Here is a 21,502-nt window from a genome sequence, read left to right as displayed (position 1 = left end):
AAAAAAAAAAAAAAAAAAAAACACGCTGGCAAATTTAAGATGGTTTTAAAAGTAGGCCTAGTTGAGGATCCAGAACGGTCCCACACCTACACTCCCTGGTGGCTGCATGGGCACGAGTCTTGCTGGACTGGCCCAGTGCTGGTTCTGGTGGAGTCTCCAAGCTAAAGAAATGTTTATCATTAAGTGTTTCCCTCTTGTCCACTGCCAGTGCCCTCCTAAGCTGGTTACTCACCTCTTCTGGAGAGTTTAATAAATACTTTCATCTGCACAGGACTCTAAAACTCCACTTTTCCTTCCAAATGATATGTAAGACCTAGCACACTAGCCAGTGGGATCAAATTCCCAGCCAAGAGGAACTCACTTAGCCATTTTGATATGTTCTGTCACTGAGCACTTTGCCTAAATGAACACAGAAGCTTTCTGGGCATGGTTGACTAGTCCCTCCACTAACCCAATCATTTAATGACTAGCTACACGGCTCCTCATTAGATTTATTTTATTCAAATAAATTTTTAGCCAGTGCAGTTCCCCAACAGTTCATGACTAGGATAGGCATCGTAACTCTAAGTGATTCAGGACTCTCCCTCTGTAAACCTCCCAGATTCTAGTTTGCTGAAGCACTCCCAAATTCAGTCATAGCCATATGCTTGTCCTTTGCAACTAGTTAACAGTTGGGTAGATCTTGTGGCTAAATGAAGCCACAAGGCCATGACTTTGATGTCTTCTTGGGCCAATTAGCTTCCCTCTAGTCCACAGGTCCAGACTTTTTCCTCCATCTTGGCCAGGCAACGTTCTTAGTAATCTGTACCATCGGTGGCAAAGGAGGCTGGGCCCAATAGTGGAGCTGACTTTGTTTACATCTCTTTGCTTTATGCTCATAGCTGTAGCCAAAGGATCAACCTCCAAGTGATACACTAATTAGGAACCATGAGGGTAAGTGAGCAGAAATGTTTAGAAAGAAGTTTTCTCCATCTGTCCCTCTTTCAGGTTATCTTTCCTTTTCTATCAGTCCTAGCCTCCATTTGCCTATTATCAGGATAGAATGTTCTTGAGCTACCTTCCAAACTGTCTGACAGTACCTATTTATACAATCCTAAGGAATCCCTCAAAACAGAATATTGAAGAAACTGAGTCCCAGAATGGGAGAGGAACCACCACACGTTCATCCAGTTTAATAAGCCTCTCAAGACCTTCTTAGAAGATAAATCCTAGATTGCAAGCAAGTTGAAACGTTTCTAATACCGCCTCTGAACTTTATCCTATGGGCAAAGAAAAACTTTTGAAGATTTTTGAGAACGAGCATGGCTATTACATAATCAAGAGTGAGAAGGTTAAAGCCGGTCTTAGTGAGCAGCTTGGATATAAGGGGAAGGACTATTGCAGTAGGCCAAGAAAATACCAATAATTACTTCAAAATAACTGGTAGTAATGGGAATGTAAAGAAGGGGGAAGACACAGAAAGGATGAACTAATTTGACTTCATGTTTGCCTAGGGCAATGGAAGAGTCAAAGATAATGCTCAGATTTGATAACTGGGAAATTTGACAGAAATAGGGAAATCAGGAAAAAACAGCTGCTTTGGAGGCAGAGGGCATCTGAGACAGAGTGAGAAATAAGGACACAAGCAATGATAAAACCCACCCAGTCTAGTAACTCCAGCTCTGCTCCCAAGGTGGTGATTAACTGATGAGAGATATGTCGTTATCCAGAGAACTCTGACTGTGTTTCTGTTAAGCGTTCACTTACGGTTGATTGCACAGCATACATCCTAGTGGGCCTGAAAAGTCCTGGGGTGCCTTCAGGTAGTTATACAGCAATGTGTTCTAGAGTCCTCCCTGTCACGGAGAAACATTTAGAAAAATGTATGATTTCATCTTTCCTGGGCAACTACACATATCAGAGTAATTTCAGCCACTGATGAGGAAAAAAAAGAATATGAGCTTGGAAGCCAAACCTGGGTGTAGATCCTAGCTCCGAAATTTACTAGTTATGTGCTTTTATTCATAAACCTGTACCTCTCTGAGACTCAATTTCCTCATCTGTTAATTGGGGATAACTACCTATGCTTAGGGTTGTTGGGAGGATTAAATGTAATAATGTGTAGAAATGCTTAGCACAGGGCTCAGCCCAAAGTAGGCATTCAATGAATGCCTTTATACTTTATACTTCTGTCCCAAACTTGACAGTGGAAGGAAAGGGGGTTTAACATAAAATATGAGTAATGAGAATGAAAAATTTATACATAACAGTACCAAAAAACTCTATTATTCCAACCATGATTTAAAGGTGTCACACCATAACCCCTGAAAGACAATGGTCACCCCCTGTTGCCTAAGTTTCTCAGGCTAATAGAAGAGGGTTGTGAGAGCCTGGGACCTTCATTTCCCTCCATCTCAATGAGGAGATCTGTTTGGTGAGATATGTTTTGAGCTGAGTCTTCCTTTTTTTTTTCCTTTGCAACAATGCTCTTCATTGCTGTATTTTTTAATTAATTTTTATTGGATTATAGTTGATTTACAATGTTGTGTTAGTTTCTGCTGTACAGCAAAGTGAATCAGTTATACACATACATATATCCACTCTTTTTTAGATTCTTTTCCCATATAGGTCATTACAGGGTATTGAGCAGAGCTCCCTGTGCTATACAGTAGGGTCTTATTAGTTATCTATTTTATATATAGTAGCGTGTATACTTGAGCTGAGTCTTAATGAATGAGGAGAGGTTTATGTTATGGGAGGGAGGCTTTTCTAGGTGTCAAGGGCAGCCAGAGTTAATCACTGGAGACTGAAGATGCTGGAGAGGGCTGTGCCCTGACGAGGATGAGCTAAGCCATGCGTTTGAAGCCTGTATAGATTAGAGTGGGCCCCAGTAGCAAATGGGAGTCCCAGCTAGATTTGAGGAGGAAGATGTGCTCTAATACACAAACTTACTTGTGGAATCTTGGGCTCCCCTATGCAAAAGTATTGAAGGAATGAGCAGAGCCCTTAAGGAAGTCACAGATGTCTTGTAGGCAAATCTACAAGGGATATTCATAATAGTTTTCCTGTTGGCTTTGTTTGTTTTTGCGGTACGCGGGCCACCCACCGCTGTGGCCTCTCCCGCTGCGGAGCACAGGCTCCGGACGCGCAGGCTCAGCGGCCATGGCTCACGGGCCCAGCCGCTCCGCGGCATGTGGGATCCTCCCAGACCAAGGCACGAACCCGTGTCCCCTGCATCGGCAGGCGGACTCCCAACCACCGCGCCACCAGGGGAGCCCTTCCTGTTGGATTTTTACTTTTACTCAATACCAAAATGAATCTTTATCCAGAAAACACGACTGAAACATTATTCTGCATTAATATCGAAAGTTAAAACACGAAAAGCATTGTGGTTATATTCAAGTTGAGATCTACCACCGGGTAAACCATTTTCTCTCTCTGGACTTCAGTTTCTCATTTCTACCATGCAGAGATTGGGACCATCACTAAATTCTGGCTCTTGTGTTTGAGAATTCTAAGAGACTCAGGAGAACTCTGGACACCTGAGACAACCTAACTTCTTTGCAGCTTAGGCAAGATTCAGTCACTCTTCCTGGAGCCCAAGGCCTGCACAACATGAAACATTAGCCTGTAAGCCTCCTCCATACTTCTGAATCCACTCTCATATCCCCACTGGAAAAACTCAATTTAAAGAAAACAACTAATCAAAGTGAGTTGATCTTGATGATGTCTTTAGATGTGTGTTTCCTTTTTTAGTATGGGGGAAGGCATATGAAAATTCTTAACCTACCTTGTAAGTTTTGCACATCCCACTTTGGATGTTTCCCAAACAGTTTTTAGACTACAGTATTAAGTCAAAGGAAACTTTTTTCCTCAAGGGAAGTGTGTTCTCCATTGTCCTCAGGACTGTATTTCACCCCTCTGTTTCCTCCAGGCTAAAGCTTGACCTTAATATTACCTTTGACAGTATCAGGATCAAGAAGCCTCAGCGGCTCCAGCAGGCAGATTAAGCCACAGTCGTTTGCAGTCAGATCCAGACCCCTTTAATCTTTGACATAAACTCACCCCCACTTTCCCCCGCCTTTCTTTATTTCTGTTAGTCATCATCCATACCTCCCCCTCCCCGAAGCTCAGAAACGTTGAGAGGTTTGGTTTGGCCTTGCTTTCTCAAAATTGAGAATACTCAAGAATGTTTCCAGATAAGTTACTTTCCTGATATGAAGCCTTTTGCTTAATGGAAAGCAAGCACATATTTTCTGAACTCAAGCCCCAGCTGGGTCAATTCACTTTACTACTCTATACACACAGGCCACCATGTAAATACTGTGTACAAAGGGAAGCCCGGGATGTGAAAGCTCAATGCAAAATACACCCACTTCTGGGAACCGACTCGCAGTTCTCCCCTGCTGAAGGAGGGGTAGCAGGGTGAGGAACCGTCTTCGTAATCGTGGCCACTAGGTTCTATTCGGAATAAATCAGACCTGGGAAGAAGGTAAAATGTGGCTGACTGGTAGCACTTCTTCCCCCGACCTGTAAGTGGGGCCCCTTTTTAATCATGCATAAAGCCGCCTCCCCACCACCACACAACCAGGGCTGGCAAGTGCATTCTTTGCTTGAGATCTGCAGCCAGCTGTCTCTTCCAGGTGCCCGTAAAGTGCCTGCTGACACCCAGACTGCTCACTACTTGCTTGGCTGGCAGGTTCGGTCATGTGATCTGTGCTGAAAATTACTGATTTCAAGGGGATTAAAAGCCAAGTGAGGAAATGTTATATAAGAAACCCCATTAATGGGCATGATCAATCATCCCATGACATCTATTAACTGTGCAGCAGTCCACAGAGCAACTTTGAGGTGACTCGTACCCTCTGTGAGTTTGCATTGCAGGTAGTCTATTCCAGGACAATTATCTACATACCAAACAGAAACACAAAGAAACTGTACCCAAGCACTGCAGTAGCCCCTTTCATCCAAACTCCAGTTGCTCTCAGCTGTTTTTATTCTTTACTTTTTTATATCAGACGCTGTGTGGGTGAGGATCAAAAGGCTTGCCTCTTCTGCTTTTCCCAGACCTTAAGCAAATCTACTCCAGACAGTCTTTTAAATTTCCTTTCAGCTGACAATACAGAGCAAATTTACGTTCACTCAACGACACTGACATAACTATTTGGGTATACTTTCTCAGCTTATGGTGTGGAGAATGCGGCCACATAATTCACCAGCAGGGAGACAAAGTTCATAATGAAGAACTGGATGAAAAAGAAAAGTGGAAAAGGCAGGATTACATGCACAGCTAGCTTCAGGGCCAACTTTAAACTTGACAAGTAGTTGGAAGTTGCCTCCTCTGTGGGATATTTGGAATCAGGAATACCTCAAGCTGCCAAACAATAGCTGCCTACCTACTGTAGTCTACAGTTTCTTCCATTACAGTTGCCCTTTTGCTTTAAGCCTTTGATCCTAATTTAAAGCATAAATTCTTCATGGAGGGGATCACAATGGAAGCTTTAATCAGTCATGGACAGTCTAGTATGAGTAAAGGGTTGGATTTGGAATAATGGAGGATTTGTATTGGGGGAAAGGAAAAGGACACAGAACTGGGACACTGGGGGCACTTTCTGTTCACTGACTCTACAAATTAGCTAAGGTCCCATCCTAATAATGCGGCTGCAAGGAAGAGAAGATTTGCAGAGGGTCAGCTCTTAATTAAAGGGGAACTTAAACAAACACAATTATGAGGAATGAAGACCTCAGGGAAATCTTAGTTTGCCATGGGTAAATTGGGCTGGGTGTGGATGAATATTTGTTTTTTATCCTGTTCCATAAAATCCACAGACTGACATCCACATGCAAACACAGAGGGTTTCTTGATCTTCCATCTCAAACTCTTCACACACAGAAGAGTTTCTGCGCTAGCATCTCAAATTTAGACAATCACTATATTGATTTTTGTGGAAAACAAATATGTTTAAAACAAGTTAAAACAAAAACAAAACAAACAAAATGTGGATTCAAACGTGCTATGGGAATCTTTCCGTGAATTCTTTTTAAAGAGAAGTACATTTTGTAATATGAATAATCGTATCCTGAAGTACTGCATTTGAGTTTAGGTTTTTTAAATATCAGGTTTTTTAGATATGGCAAAATATAACACAAAATAACTGAATTGGACTCATTATCTCTCTCTTTCCTCTGCCTCTTTTTGTGCTCTTCACTGTATCTCAGCAGTCACCTTCAGATTCCATATGTAGCTTCTGCCAATCACTTACCTTGCCACAATATACAAGAGAAATTTGTCTGAAATTCCATGGAGACCAAAGCAGTTGCAAGAAATGGAGAGAGTGGTTTGCATAAGGTTTGGGTTCAAAGCCCAGGTGAGCACTAGAATAAGATCAGGAGAGGAATTTGCATTTGCCTCCTTTCATCTCACATAATTTTTTGATGAATAAGAATATTAATTTCATAAAATGTCAAACTTCTGTTAATTACAGTATCACAAACAACATTAAATGTCAAATAAACTGAATTAAAATATATGTGACATATATTACAGACAATATCATGAATATATAAAGACTCTTATAAATCAGTAAGACACATCTATTCTAACATCACAATAGAAATCTGAATGAAGGAAATAAACGGGAAATTCTCAAAATAAAGCATAAATGTGGACACAGAAATGAAAAAAGTCACGAACTTTACTAACAATAAAGGAAATGCTAACAAAAAAGAATCTTTTTATATTCCCCTATCAAATGGGCAAATATATTATTCAATGCAAGTACTCTCATATTCTGCTGATGGGAACATGAAGTGGTACAACCTTTCTGGAGGGCAAATTGGCAATATATATCAAAAGCCTTGAAAACGTTCACAAATGTTTGGCCTGACATTCCTACCTCTAGACATTTATCCTATGGAAGTAATTAGAGATGCTGTACGTGTGTTGTCATCACAGCATCATTCAATAGGTAGAGATTAGAAACAGTTGAAATGTTCATGTTGGGGAATGGCTAAATAAATTATAGTATGTCTACCAGGGAGAGGGTGGTGGTGGTGAGATGAATTGGGAGACTGTGATTGACACATATACACTAATATATATATATAATATATAACTAATAAGAACCTGCTGTATAAAAATAAAATAAAACAAAAATAAAATAAACACAATTACCTATAACAGTCTTCAACAAAGGATTCTGAAAGCTGTAATTATGTAGTTAAGTACACTTGGAACTTTCCTGGATATTATGTGCGTGTTATAAAAAAAAATTACAGTATGTCTAATGGATGGAATATTGTGTAGCCATTAAAATCACATTCAAAAACATTTAATAACATAAGAAAATGTCCAAGATATAACGTTAAATTTTTTAAAAATAGGACACAAATTGTTCAATCCATTTTACTAAAATAAAAACTGTACAGTATATTTATTTTAAATAGAATGGAAAGAAATACATCAAATGTTAACAGTGGTTATCCCTGAGCAAGAGTCACCCATACTTTTTTTTTCATTTTTGTGTCTTCTCAAATGTCCAAAATGAACACAAGTGGATTTTGTACTTAGAAAAACACAGATGCTACCTCAGAAGAAGAAAGACATTTGCAAAGTGCTTTGAGTCCATTAGAGTCTGCTTCCCACACAATGTTCCCAGGTTCCTCATCTACCACAGTAAAAAGCAATTTGTAACCCTGGCCTGAGGCTTCCCCCTAGACTCTGTGCCTTTGTCTGCTTATTTCTGGATGGTATATAGCCCTTCTTGGATCATGCTTTTCTTACCCAGAACTTTACTGCCAGTCATGAAGGACACCTAAGAAAAGAGACCTGCTTCCATAAACCTCATTTGTATTGGGTAGCCATTACAATAGGTCAGTGGTTCTCAACTCTGACTGTACATGGGAATCACCCAAGGAGTTCAAAATAAAGCAAAACAAAGCCGGAAATCACTTTCAGTGATACTGATTTAATTGGTCCAGGGTGAAGCTTGGACATCAATATTTTAAAGCTCCCAAGGTGATTATAATGTACAACCAGAGTTGAGAAACACAGAGGTAAGGGAAGATACAGAAAAATAGAGTAATGCTTTCTTCAGCTGGATTCAGTTGAGCAAGATAGGAAGGACTGACACTGACCCTTGGAGGATCTTTCACAGCACTGGCCCCTGAAATACCCACAAGGTATCAGCTGTTCATTTGTTAATGCCATAGCCTAAAGATCATAAAGCACATCACCAACTTTGACATTCATTATCTGAATGACACCAGGAGATGGGCAGACCCCAAAACGATGCTCAACATCCTCTTTTCCTTTCCTTCCAAACTCACTTGTGTTAAGGCCACCACTAAAAGGCAACTGTGTTAGCTGGAGGGGTAACACAATAAGCCACTAGCCATTCTTACGCCGGCACCTAGAAGAGGACAGAATGCTGAGAGAATGGGACATAGGACAAGGAAGTTTTGATGTGGGGAAGGAGGAAAGAAAAGGCCAGAAGTGGTGGTGATAGGTCCAGTTGGGGTATTGGGTAGACAGGGAACATCAGGTTCTTGTGTGGCATCAAGAAGATGAAAGGGCTCTGTCCACTTCATAACATTGCCACGGGCATCCTGAAATGAGACCTATAAAGTAGGCTTAGCAGCATCACATACTTGAAAGAGCACTAAATTGGAAGTGAAGAGACTTGCTTCTAGGGCCAGGTCTAGGGTGAGGCAAGTGAGGATACATTTGCACAGCCCTGAGAAAGTGCCTTCTTGGGGGGTGCGGGTAGTGAGGATATGTTGGTCAAAGGGTACAAAGTTTCAGTTTTGCAAGATGAAAAAGTTCTGGAGATCTAAGGTACAGCATGGTATACATTAACTACAGTTAACAATACTTTGCTATCGTTAACAATACAAAATTCTGTATGACTTCTCTGAGTCATCTGTAAGAGTCCGTCTAGCCCGTAACGCTGTGATTCTATGAGTAAAAAATGCAAACCACAAGAATTTATATGGGTCATTTTGAGCCTCTCTTTTTCAACCTGCAAATACTGAAAAGGCAGTTTCTATCACAGGCCAATGGGACAAATATTGAATTACCCTCTGAGGAAGATCAATTTTCCTCTCTAGAACATTTCGAGAGGGTCACCAATCCCTTTGGGGGCTTTATGGAAGATTCCAAGAATTCTGGTCAGGCACAGAATGCTGTAAATGCCAGCACTCGTGTGGAGCCCATTTGTCAATATCAGAGACCCCCCCATCATGTGGGGACTGCTAGAGACCCTGTCAGAAGTACAGATGGTGTGGCTCAGAGAGACCTGGTACAGGTTCATGAGGAACAACAGCTGTTGCTAGCCCTTGCTGGAAGACATAAAGCAGAAAGGAGAAAATTATCCTCAGCTATATTTCCTTGGGTGTCTTCATTACCAATATCCATATGTCAATATCCTATTTCTTATTCTTCTGTGTTTTCAGATCAAATACTAAATTTCTTCAGCATAGAGCAGCTTTTCATTTTGTTTGTACATTGAACAAAATCCTGGCCTTTGTTCCCCCTGTGAAAATGATTTTGACAACTGTAGATTTGAGATTTGGGGTTTTTTGGTATCCGCTGTCATTCCTGTCATGAGGTCAACCTAAAAGTCACAGATTGAATTCCTTAGGAGGAAGTTCTGAGATGGAAATTTGCATATGCAAAATTTTACTGGGGAATACTCTCATTAAAAACACTTGTGGGAACCAACAAGGACCTACTGTGTAACACAGGGAACTCTATTCAATATTCTGTAATAACCTATATGGGGAAAGAATCTGAAAAAGAATGAATACATGAATATGTATAACTGAGTCACTTTGCCATACACCCTTAACTAACACAACATTGTAAGTAAACTATACTCCAATAAAATCAAAATTAAAAAGAAAACACACTTGTGGGAGGAAAAGAAGGAAGCAAGTTTGGGCAGAAGGAGAAGATGGTGCAGTCCTAACAAGACCTCAACCTACCCTTCAGGGAGCCCTGAAGTTGGGATGGCCCATTAGAGTTACCCCATTTGGAGTGAAGAGGTTATGCCTTGATTCCCTGTAACAACCAGTCACTGGATGCAGGCTTCCCTGGGAAGGGAGTATTACTCTAAGCTAGGCAGCTCTCTTTAGCCAACAACTTTCCCAGAAGCTGAAGGAATAAGTCCTTTGGTGCTGAAGGGGAATCTGGGTGGTACAGCACAGCATCCCGACACTAGCCATCACCAATATGGCCTCCTTGTTTAGCAAGAGTAGCCCAACAACCAGTCCAGCATGATTGGATTGGTCATAGCTGTGGCCCAACACTTCATCCATAATCACCTTGCCACTCCTCTATTGTCATGTTCCTATGTTATCTTGGTTGAATGCAGATGACAATCTAGCGTTCACCCAGTTACCTATGTGGTAACTCCCATTCTTTAAACTGAAAAAGAAACAGAAGTTGGGCAGCAGCAGTGGTTTGGAGTCAGACTGAGAGAATTCGCTGCTCAAATAAAAGTAGCTTTCAGTATTGCAAAGCTGGGTGCGTTAAAGCTCACACAGAGTAAGGGACAATTCTGAAGCTGCTAAAGCAGCAGGCTTGTTTTTTACAAAGCCAAGGCTTTGTTACACACCTCACCTTCTACAAGCACCAACGCCTGCTTCTGCTCTGCCTCCAGAGTCAAACTTTTTTCTTCTTTTTCCTCCCTCACACTCATATTACTCTCTTTGGTCAGCTGTAACAGGAAACAGTCAAACTATAATAAATTAGGTATGAAAACAAATGAAAGCGCTTTTCTCTATGGATTGCTCACTGACATCTACTGAACTGAGGTGACCATTTCTCCCCAGCGTTCTTGAGTACACAGCCACATGGCCTAGCAGACACAGAGAAACTCTTCACGGTAAGAAGATACTGCAGCGTTAAGCTACAGTTCTGACTTGCTCAGAAATGTGAGCAAGGCTCATAGCCCAGAAGGCCCCAGACCCAAGCTCATTAAGAAATCAGTATGCTTTTTCTATTTAATTTTTGAATAGGTAATACATCTACATGGTTCAAAGAACAAAAGTATAAAAATATCTATAAAATCAGTGTTTATTAAGAGGCCTCGCCTTTGTGGCAGCAGGCAGCATAAAGAGGCAACACTCATTTGTCATCCATGTCTTCCAGGAGCTTACACGCTGAGAGGACAGCATGAGTTGTATTTTTTAATCTTTACTGCTTTTGTACTTACAGAAAATAATACCTGCTTCTTGTAAAAAATGAAAAAAAATCAAACATTACATAAATAAATGACAGTGCAAGTAGAAGTTCTTGGTAATTCTACACCTCCGAGGTAACTACTGACAATTCCTTCAATTTTTTTTCTATACACATACAAGTGCGTATTTTTTTTACAGAAATGGAACTACACTATAAATGCTATTTTGCAGCTTTTTTCTAACAGTATATTGAAGAAATGTTTTCTTTTGTTATATAGAGATTGAACTATCTTTTTAACAGTAGCATAGTATTCCATGTATATGTGCTATAATTTATTTACCCAGTTCTATTTTGAATTTTTAAATGTCTGCTGTACAATTCTTCAAATTGGTTTCTCCACTGCTTGTAACTGATTTACCTTGACTTTACTCATCTCTGGAGAATTTATGACTAGTCAGTAACGGAAGCTTCGTGGAAGAAGAGGCATCCACAAAGGTCTCTAGGTAGTAGGAGATGTCAGGAAAAGGGACAGACAGGTGCAATTGCCTTGAGCAGGTAACAATGAGAGCAGTGCATAAGTGGGCAAGGCCGTCTTCCAGATTTGAGCAAATGTGAAAATAGGGGAGAAATGGAGACGGGGCTGGGGTGAAGGATTTTAAAAAACAAGGGAGATAAAAGCAGGTTGGAATGGAATGAGTCTTGATACATGGATGGTGAGTTGTTATAGAGCAAAGGCTTTATGAAGAGAATTAACATGCTTTAGTTGAATCCAAGCTTGAAATTGATTAACAATATAATGTGGCTATTTAGAAGTATTAGCAATCCTAGGCTGCTAAAATAACAGCACATATCCAAAGCAAGCAATAATCAACATTGGTTAAATCACATGTGAATTACCAGGATCAATAAAATATTGACAGATGTCCACAGGAGAGAGACAGAACAGTAAGGGAACCTATTATCATGTCATGAACTAATTGTTGAGGGACTGGGACATTTTTAGCCTGAAGAAAAGAAAGATAATGGGAGATAGGCATATGCTGTTTTTAAAAATGTGAAGGACTGTCACATGGAAAAGGGGTTAAATTTGTCTCTTTGGTTCCAAAATGGCAGAATAGGACTAACAAGCAGAGATTACAAGAATGTAGGTTTTGACTCAACAGACAAAAACTTGTATTTTGCTAAAGGGTGTTTTTTTTTTATTTAACAAATTTATTGGAGTAAAATTGCTTTACATTGTGTTAGTTGCTGCTGTATAACAAAGTGAATCAGCTATACGTATACATATATCCCCATATCCCCTCCCTCTTGCATCTCCCTCCCACCCTCCCTATCCCACCCCTCTAGGTGGTCACAAAGAACCGAGCTGATCTTCCTGTGCTATGCGGCTGCTTCCTAATCCAAGAATATGGTATATCTCTCCATCTGTTTGTATCATTTTTAATTTCCTTCATCAGTGTCTTATAGTTTTCTGCATACAGGTCTTTTGTCTCCTTAGGTAGGTTTACTGCTAGATATTTTATTCTTTTTGTTGCAATGGTAAATGAGAGTGTTTTCTTAATTTCACTTTCAGATTTGTCATCATTAGTGTATAGGAATGCCAGAGACTTTTGTGCATTAATTTTGTATCCTGCTACTTTACCAAATCCGTTGATTAGCTCTAGTAGTTTTCTGGTAGCATCTTTAGGGTTCTATATGTATAGTACCATGTCTTCCGCAAACAGTGACAGCTTTACTTCTTTTCCGATTTGGATTCCTTTTATTTCTTTTTCTTCTCTGATTGCTGTGGCTAAAACTTCCAAAACTATGTTGAATAAGAGTGGTGAGAGTGAACAACCTTGTCTCGTTCCTGATCTTAGAGGAAATGTTTTCACCACTGAGAACGATGTTGGCTGTGGGTTTATCATATATGGCCATTATTATGTTGAGGTAATTTCCCTCTATGCCTACTTTCTGGAGGGTTTTTATCATAAATGGGTGCTGAATTTTCTCAAAAGGTTTTTCTGCATCTATTGAGATAAATATATGGTTTCTCTCCTTCAGTTTGTTAATACGGTTTATCACATTGATTGATTTGCATATATTGAAGAATCCTTGCATTCCTGGGATAAACCCCACTTCATCATGTTGTATGATTCTTTTAATGTGCCGCTGGATTCTGTTTGCTAGTATTTTGCTGAGGATTTTTGCATCTATGTTCATCAGAGATCTTGGCCTGTAGTTTTCTTTCTTTGTGACATCTTTGTCTGGTTTTGGCATCAGGGTGATGGTGGCCTCGTAGAATGAGTTTGGCGGTGTTCCTCCCTCTACTATATTTTGGAAGATTTTGAGAAGGATAGGTGTTAGCTCTTCTGTAAATGTTTGATAGAATTCGCCTGTGAAGCCATCTGGTCCTGGGCTTTTGTTTGTTGGAAGGTGTTTAATCACAGTCTCAATTTCAGTGCTTGTGATTGGTCTGTTTATATTTTCTATTTCTTCCTAGTTCAGTCTTGGAAGGTTGTGATTTTCTAAGAATTTGTCCATTTCTTCCAGGTTGTCCATTTTATTGGCATAGAGTAGCTTGTAGTAATCTCTCATGATCCTTTGTATTTCTGCACTGTCAGTTGTTACTTCTCTTTTTTCACGTCTAATTCTTTCGATTTGAGTCTTCTCCCTTTTCTTGAAGCCAGACTCTTTTCTTGAAGAGTCTGGCTAATGGCTTATCAATTTTGTTTATCTTCTCAAAGAACCAGGTTTTAGTTTTATTGATCTTTGCTATTGTTTCCTTGATTTCTTTTTCATTTATTTCTGATCTAATCTTTATTATTTCTTTCCTTCTGCTAACTTCGGGGTATTTTTCATTCTTCTTCCTCTAATTGCTTTAGGTGTAAGGTTAGGTTGTTTATTTGAGATGTTTCTTGTTTCTTGAGGTAGGATTGTATTGCTATAAACTTCCCTCTTAGAACTGCTTTTGCTCTGTCCCATAGGTTTTGGGCTGTCATGTTTTCATTGTCATTTGTTTTGAGGTATTTTTTCATTTTCTCTTTGATTTCTTCAGTGATCTCTTGGTTATTTAGTAGTATATTGTTTAGCCTCCATGTGTTTGTGTTTTTTACAGTTTTTTTTCCTGTAACTGGTATCTAGTCTCATAGCGTTGTTGTCGGAAAAGATACCTGATACGATTTCAATTTTCTTAAATTTACCAAGGCTTGATTTGTGACCCAAGATATGACCTATCCTGCAGAATATTCCATGAACACATGAGAAGAAAGTGTGTTCTGTTGTTTTTGCATGGAATTTCCTATAAATATCAATTTAGGGCATCTTGTTTAATGTATCACTTAAAGCTCGTGTTTCCTTATTTATTTTCATTTTGGTTGATCTGTCTATTGGTGAAAGTGGGGTGTTAAAATCTCTTAGTATTATTGTGTTACTGTCAATTTCCCCTTTTATGGCTGTTAGCATTTTCCTTATGTATTGAGGTGCTCCTATGTTAGGTGCATAACTTTGTACAGTTGTTATATCTTCTTCTTGCATTGATCCCTTGATCATTATGTATGTCCTTCTTGGTCTCTTGTAATAGTCTTTATTTTAAAGTCTATTTTGTCCGATATGAGAATTGCTACTCCAGCTTTCTTTTGATTTCCACTTGCATGGAATATCGTTTTCCATCCCCTCACTTTCAGTCTGTTTGTGTCCCTAGGTCTGAAGTCGGTCTCTTGTATACAGGATGTATACGGGTCTTGTTTTTGTATCCATTCAGCCAGTCTATGTCTTTTGTGCGAGCATTTAATCCATTTACATTTACGGTAATTATCGATACTATGTTCCTGTGACCATTTTCTTAATTGTTTTGGGTTTGTTACTGTAGGTCTTTTCCTTCTCTTTTGTTTCCTGCCTAGAGAAGTCCCTTTAGCATTTGTTGTAAAGCTGGTTTGGTGGTGCTGAATTCTCTTAGCTTTTGCTTGTCTGTAAAGTTTTTAATTTCTCCATTGAATCTGAACGAGATCCTTGCTGGGTAGAGTAATCTTGGTTGTAGGTTTTTCCCTTTCATCACTTTAAATATGTCCTGCCACTCCCTTCTGGCTTGCAGAGTTTCTGCTGAAAGATCAGCTGTTAACCTTATGGGGATTTCCTTGTGTGTTATTTGTTGTTTTTCCCTTGCTGCTTTTAATATTTTTTTCTTTGTATTTAATTTTTGATAGTTTGATTAATATGTGTCTTAGCGTGTTTCTCCTTGGATTTATCCTGTATGGGACTCTCTGTGCTTCCTGGACTTGATTGACTATTTCCTCTCCCACATTAGGGAAGTTTTCAACTATAATCTCTTCAAATATTTTCTCAGACCCTTTCTTTTCGTCTTCTTCTTCTGGGACCCCTTTAATTTGAATGTCGGTGCATTTAATGTTGTCCCAGAAGTCTCCGAGACTGTCCTCAATTCTTTTCATTCTTTTTTCTTTATTCTGCCCTGCAGCAGTTATTTCCACTATTTTATATTCCAGGCCACTTATCCGTTCTTCTGCCTCAGTTATTCTTCTATTGATTCCTTCTAGAATATTTTTAATTTCATGTATTGTGTTGTTCATCATTGTTTGTTTGCACCTTAGTTCTTGAGGTCCTTTTTAAACATTTCTTGCATTTTCTCCATTCTATTTCCAAGATTTTGGATCATCTTTACTATCATTATTCTGAATTCTTTTTCAGGTAGACTGCCTACTTCCTCTTCACTTGTTAGGTCTGGTGGGTTTCTACCTTGCTTCTTCATCTACTGTGTGTTTCTGTGTCTTCTCATTTTGCTTAACTTACTGTGTTTGGGGTCTCCTTTTTGCAGGCTGCAGGTTCGTAGTTCCCGTTGTTTTTGGTGTCTGCCCCCAGTGGGTAAGGTTGGTTTAGTGGGTTGTGTAGGCTTCCTGGTGGAGGGGATTGGTGCCTGTGCTCTGGTGGATGAGGCTTGTTCTTGTCTTTCTGGTGGGCAGGACCACATCGCATGGTTTGTTTAGTGGTGTCTGTGACCTTATTATGCTTTTAGGCAGCCTCTCTGCTAATGGGTGGGGTTGTGTTCCTGTCTTGCTAGTTGTTTGGCCTAGGGTGTCCATCACTGTAGCTTGCTGGTCGTTGAGTGGACTGGGTCTTAGCGTTGAGTCGGAGATCTCTGGGAGAGCTCTAGCCAATTGATATTACGTGGGGCCAGGATGTCTCTGGTGTTCCTATACCCTGAATTCAGCTCTCCCACCTCAGAGGCTCAGGCCTGACACCTGGCCAGAGCATCAAGACCCTGTCAGCCACATGGCTTTTGGGAAGTCTGAGGTCTTCTGCCAGCGTTCTGTGGATTTTCTGTAGGAGTTGTTCCACATGTAGATGTATTTTTGACGTATCTGTGAGGAGGAAGGTGATCTCCAAGTCTTACTCCTCCGCCATCTTGAAGGTCCTCCTAAAGGGTATTTTTTAAAGTTTAGTTTAAATATAGCAAAGATGCCCTGTGTGATTTCATTACCAGTATTATTCAGCCAATGCTTTCTTCATAAATAGAAGTAAAATTCAACCTAGTCCTTGCTGAATTTTCATAAATTCTTAATTACTGGGATTCAAAATAATGAGGCCTCATTGCACATTTCTGAAGAAAGATTTTCAAATACTTTAATCTTTTCCTTCCTATGTTTATTTCTTAATCTCATGCTTTGGCACACCATGTGCCTTCAACTCCCACTGAAGCAGATAGCACCTTGAAAACCCACACAAAAATGTAAATCTGAGAAATAAGTATGTGTGGTTGGTTTGAAAAGAGTAAGAATTAACATTTAAAGCAATGGTAATTTACTCTGATCTGTAATTTTGAGCTCCTATGCTGAAATTGCTCATTTGGAAATTACCAAGTGCTTGGGTCTCATTTGTGATCTTCTTCCTGCATACACCCAGCACACAGAGGAGTCGTAATGACTGGCTGAGTCACTGCTGCCATCTCCCCGAAGCGTGTTCTCCAAATGTCAATACCATTTTCTATGGTGCAGTGAAGAAGATTCCCAACCATAATCTGCTTAAAGTACAGGGTGAGCCTGAGGTGGCACAGAACCTGCAAAGTGTTCCGAGGGCAGCACGATCATCCTCCATTCGCGAGTCAAATTATTAGGCCACAGATCATTTTGGTCTTGGAAAGCATCCGCATTACCCACTCCCATTAGTCATTACCTGAATACAAATGGAAAACAATTTAAATTTAATGGGGCAAAAGGAGCTGCTTTTGACCATATCCCAATAAAATGATGTCTATACCTGATGAAACTATACTTGGATTATGAATTCATACCAGAAGCAGAAATATAGACATGATGTAATATTAGAGACATGAATACACTAAAAGACCAGTACATACGAAATCCTTGTGCTCTTTTGTGGTTCATACAGATATACTGTTCTTTCCAACTTCTCAAACCCTGACTCCAAAAAGGTTACCCAAAACTCAAGCATCAGATCTTTTCTCTTTCCCATGCAGCACAGATCCAGAGTGTTAGTAGTTAATAGCTGTCTGATATAAATTAACTAAAAAGGAACCAGGAATCTCTAATCAAATGAATTGAGAAAGGGGAAGAACTTAGGAAGACTTAATATGATTGAACTTTTTCATAATACTGTGAACAAAGAAACCGTATGATACCTTTGTTATAGACTGTTCTTGTCAGGTTTTCTGAGAGTTATGTTGCTTGGGAGAAATAATTTACCTTGTTGGATAGTCATATCCATGTAAGGATAAGTCATATAATAATCAGGTTCTATCTCTACTAAAGCTATTTCTAATTCTGAATATTGTTGTTGTGAAGATGGAAGAAATGAGCTTCAATCGCAATAGGACAGATTGTGGCCAGAAATAAGAAAGAAGCTACTGGCATTCATTCCATAAATATTTTGATAATGCCTGTCAATGAAAACAATTAGGTACTATAATTCAGTTGTGATTGCTTAAGTACAGGCTTGATAAACACCTAGCCCGGTGCCCACAAGTTGAAGAATCTTCTTTCATTTCAATCGGGATAGAGATGCCAACTGTCTGGAAGTTAATAAGGCTGAGGTTATGAGTAAGCCTGCTGTCCACAGTGGATAAGGTCCAAGGGGAGCCAATAGACTGCGCATAAAAACTCAGTAGAACCTTTAATACCTATGGAAAGATTTTTAAAAGAAAAAATAATCAATGTAGCTGTCTTCCCTTCGTTCAGGATTTTCCATCCTCCAAGCGATTATGGAAGCAGCAGTGCAAAACAACTGGCAAGTGACAGCAAGGTCTGTGGGAAACATAAAGGACGTCCAAGAATTCAGGCGCATCATTGAAGAAATGGACAGGAGGCAGGAAAAGCGATACTTGATTGACTGCGAAGTTGAAAGGATTAACACAATTTTGGAACAGGTACGTTTGAGATTTATTCCACGCCCAGCCAACCTGTTAAATCATCAGCCTGAGGCAGTTCCCATATCTGCTAATAAATTAAGTAGCCAACAGACTAAACTTGCCAACAGTTTTGATAGTCTCTCTAATCCTTTTTTCCTCCCCAGTGGCTGCAGAAAAGGAGAGAGAGAAATAAAAGAAAATCTAAGCTGTTGAAAATTGCATACCATGATTAATCTGGTAGTCGGCAATTTAATGCTACTTATCAGATAAACACACCCTTTCACACCTCTGTTTCATAGCTAGCTGTCTATTTCAAACTAAACCCCTTCCTTTCGACACCTCCCTCCCAGCAAGGAACAGACAAGGGATTAGGCAGGGCAGAAGGGTAGGGTTTTTGTTTCAGGGGCCTAGTTGCAAAGTATCAGAGCAGTATTCACTAGGTCTGAATTTGTGGGTACTTTTGAAGACTATCCCTCTGGTTTGAAAGAGAGAGCAAGAGAGAATGAATGGGAATATGTATATATATAATTGCAGACCATTTTTAAAGTAAGATGGCATATGAGAAAAAAATGTTTATGGTTTTTAAAATGTGAAAAAAAGTGAAAAAGCACCAGACTGGGGAAAAATACAATTCAATGGATCAAAATATATTCATTATTAACCTTGGATATTTAAATTTAAGACTGAAACATATTAGAAGAGTTGTTTTACCCTAAGCCAGATGGATATTCTGTTCGGAGTAAAGAGTCAAATAGAAATGTGGTGAAAGTTTATTATTTTCCTTAGAAGTCTCAGTTTGCCAGTTAATAACAAAGTGCCTATGCTGCCATAAACAAAACTGTAAGGGAAACGTTTCCATTCTAATTCGATCCCAGTGTACCTAGGAGCCACAACAGCTTCAGAGATTGAAATTATAGTGAGCAGCCATTGCTTGGGAGAGCTGTTTTATAGCAAATTAAATATTAACAATTTGTCAGATATGCCTAAGGAAGGAAGGAAGGAAGGAAGGAAGGAAGGAAGGAAGGAAGGAAGGAAGGAAAGAAGGAAGGAATGGAAGCACTGACTCTGCGTCACAGAGATACAAAGCTGTCCCCATCTCTAGTGAATCAACCTCACAAAAAATCTAGAGCACTAGCCTGGCTAAATCAAATTTCCCAACTAACATTCTCTTAAGCTCCCCAAATGATACACCCCTCCCTTCCAAAAGAAAAAAAAACTGTCTGATTTTCTTAGATCTTGAAAGTGAAGAATCAGGTCAGTGATGCTGGTGTATGTACTACATGCCCTCTAAAATTTTAAACCAAAATAGCCTCTTAGTGGGTGACCTACTTAATAGCCTAAAGCAGAGGAACATCCTCCTTGTCATACTTTGTTTTCCTTCTTTTGTGCTACTGACTTAGGCTTCTTGAATAGTGTACACTCTGATAACTCTTTGGGGTTTTATAGGACCTTATACCGGAGTCTGGAATGTTTCAGCATGACGTAGTAGAAAAAGCAGTGGGTAGAGCTGTGAATTCGATATAGATGTGGGATCTTGAGAACTTAAAATATCTGTGCCTCAGTTGTGCCGTCTACATAATGGGCAATAAAATTTGCTCTTCCTCACATGATTGGTATAATTGCTTTGAGAAGCGTAAAATGCTATAGAAAAAAAACCATTATTACTAAATATTTTCAGGAAAACTAAACTAACATTATTCGAAAACCCCATCCTCTCTTTTTTTAAAAAAAAAATCTTTATTGGAGTATAATTGCTTTACAATGGTGTGTTAGTTTCTGCTTTATAACAAAGTGAATCAGCTATACATATACATATGTCCCCATATCTCTTCCCTCTTGTGTCTCCCTCCCTCCCACACTCCCTATCCCACCCCTATAGGTGGTCACAAAGCACCAACCTGATCTCCCTGTGCTATGCGGCTGTTTCCCACTACCTATCCCACTACCTATCCCACTACCTACGTTTGACAGTGTACATATGTCCATTCCACTCTCTCGCTTTGTCTCAGCTTATCCTTCCCCCTCCCCATATCCTCAAGTCTATTCTCTAGTAGGTCTGTGTCTTTATTCCTTTCTTGCCCCTAGGTTCTTCATGACCTTTTTTTTTTTAAGATTCCATATATATGTGTTGGCATACGGTATTTATTTTTCTCTTTCTGACTTACTTCACTCTGTATGACAGACTCTAGGTCCATCTACCTCACTACAAATAACTCAGTTTCGTTACTTTTTATGGCTGAGTAATATTCCATTGTATATATGTGCCACATCTTCTTTATCCATTCATCTGTCGATGGACATTTAGGTTGCTTCCATGTCCTGGCTACTGTAAATAGAGCTGCAATGAATATTTTGGTACATGACTCCTTCTGAAGTATGGTTTTCTCAGGGTATATGCCCAGTAGTAGGATTGCTGGGTCGTATGGTACCTCTGTTTTTGGTTTTTTAAGGAACGTCCATACTTTTCTCCATAGTGGCTGTATCAATTTACATTCCCACCAACAGTGCAAGAGGGTTCCCTTTTCTCCACACCCAGCATTTATTGTTTGTAGTATTTTTGTTTTTATTTCCATTTCTCTAGGAGGTGGGTCAAAAAGGATCTGGCTGTGATTTATATCACAGAGTGTTCTGCCTACGTTTTCCTCTAAGAGTTTTATAGTGTCCGGCCATATATTTAGGACTTTAATTCATTTTGAGTTTATTTTTGTGTACGGTGTTAAGGAGTGTCTACTGTCATTCTTTTACACTTGATCTATCTTTCTGTTTTTGTGCCAGTACCATACTGTATTGATTACTGTAGCTTTGTAGTATAGTCTGAAGTCAGGGAGTCTCCAGCTCTGTTTTTCTTTATTAAGATTGCTTTGGCTATTCTGGGTCTTTCGTATTTCCACACAAATTGTGAAATTTTTTGTTCTAGTTCTGTGAAAAATGCCAGTGGTAGTTTGATAGGGATTGCACTGAATCTGTAGATTGCTTTGGGT

The 21,502-nt window shown here is 39.5% G+C and overlaps 1 protein-coding gene across 1 annotated transcript in view; it reads left to right on the top strand.

Annotated features, from left to right (window-relative positions):
- Positions 1 to 21,502, top strand: part of GRIA3 (glutamate ionotropic receptor AMPA type subunit 3) — a 278,754-nt gene that overhangs the window by 117,280 nt on the left and 139,972 nt on the right. The window contains exon 4 of the mRNA XM_024747199.1: positions 18,352 to 18,539. Coding sequence (XP_024602967.1) covers positions 18,352 to 18,539 — 188 coding nt within the window. The remainder of the gene's footprint in view (positions 1 to 18,351; positions 18,540 to 21,502) is intronic.

This window comes from Neophocaena asiaeorientalis, unplaced genomic scaffold (genome assembly GCF_003031525.2).
Source record: "Neophocaena asiaeorientalis asiaeorientalis breed wild unplaced genomic scaffold, Neophocaena_asiaeorientalis_V1.1 scaffold492, whole genome shotgun sequence".
In the NCBI taxonomy this organism is placed as follows: domain Eukaryota; kingdom Metazoa; phylum Chordata; class Mammalia; order Artiodactyla; family Phocoenidae; genus Neophocaena; species Neophocaena asiaeorientalis.
The sequence above is the reverse complement of the archived record's forward strand: the minus strand, read 5'-3'. Positions and strand labels throughout refer to the sequence as shown.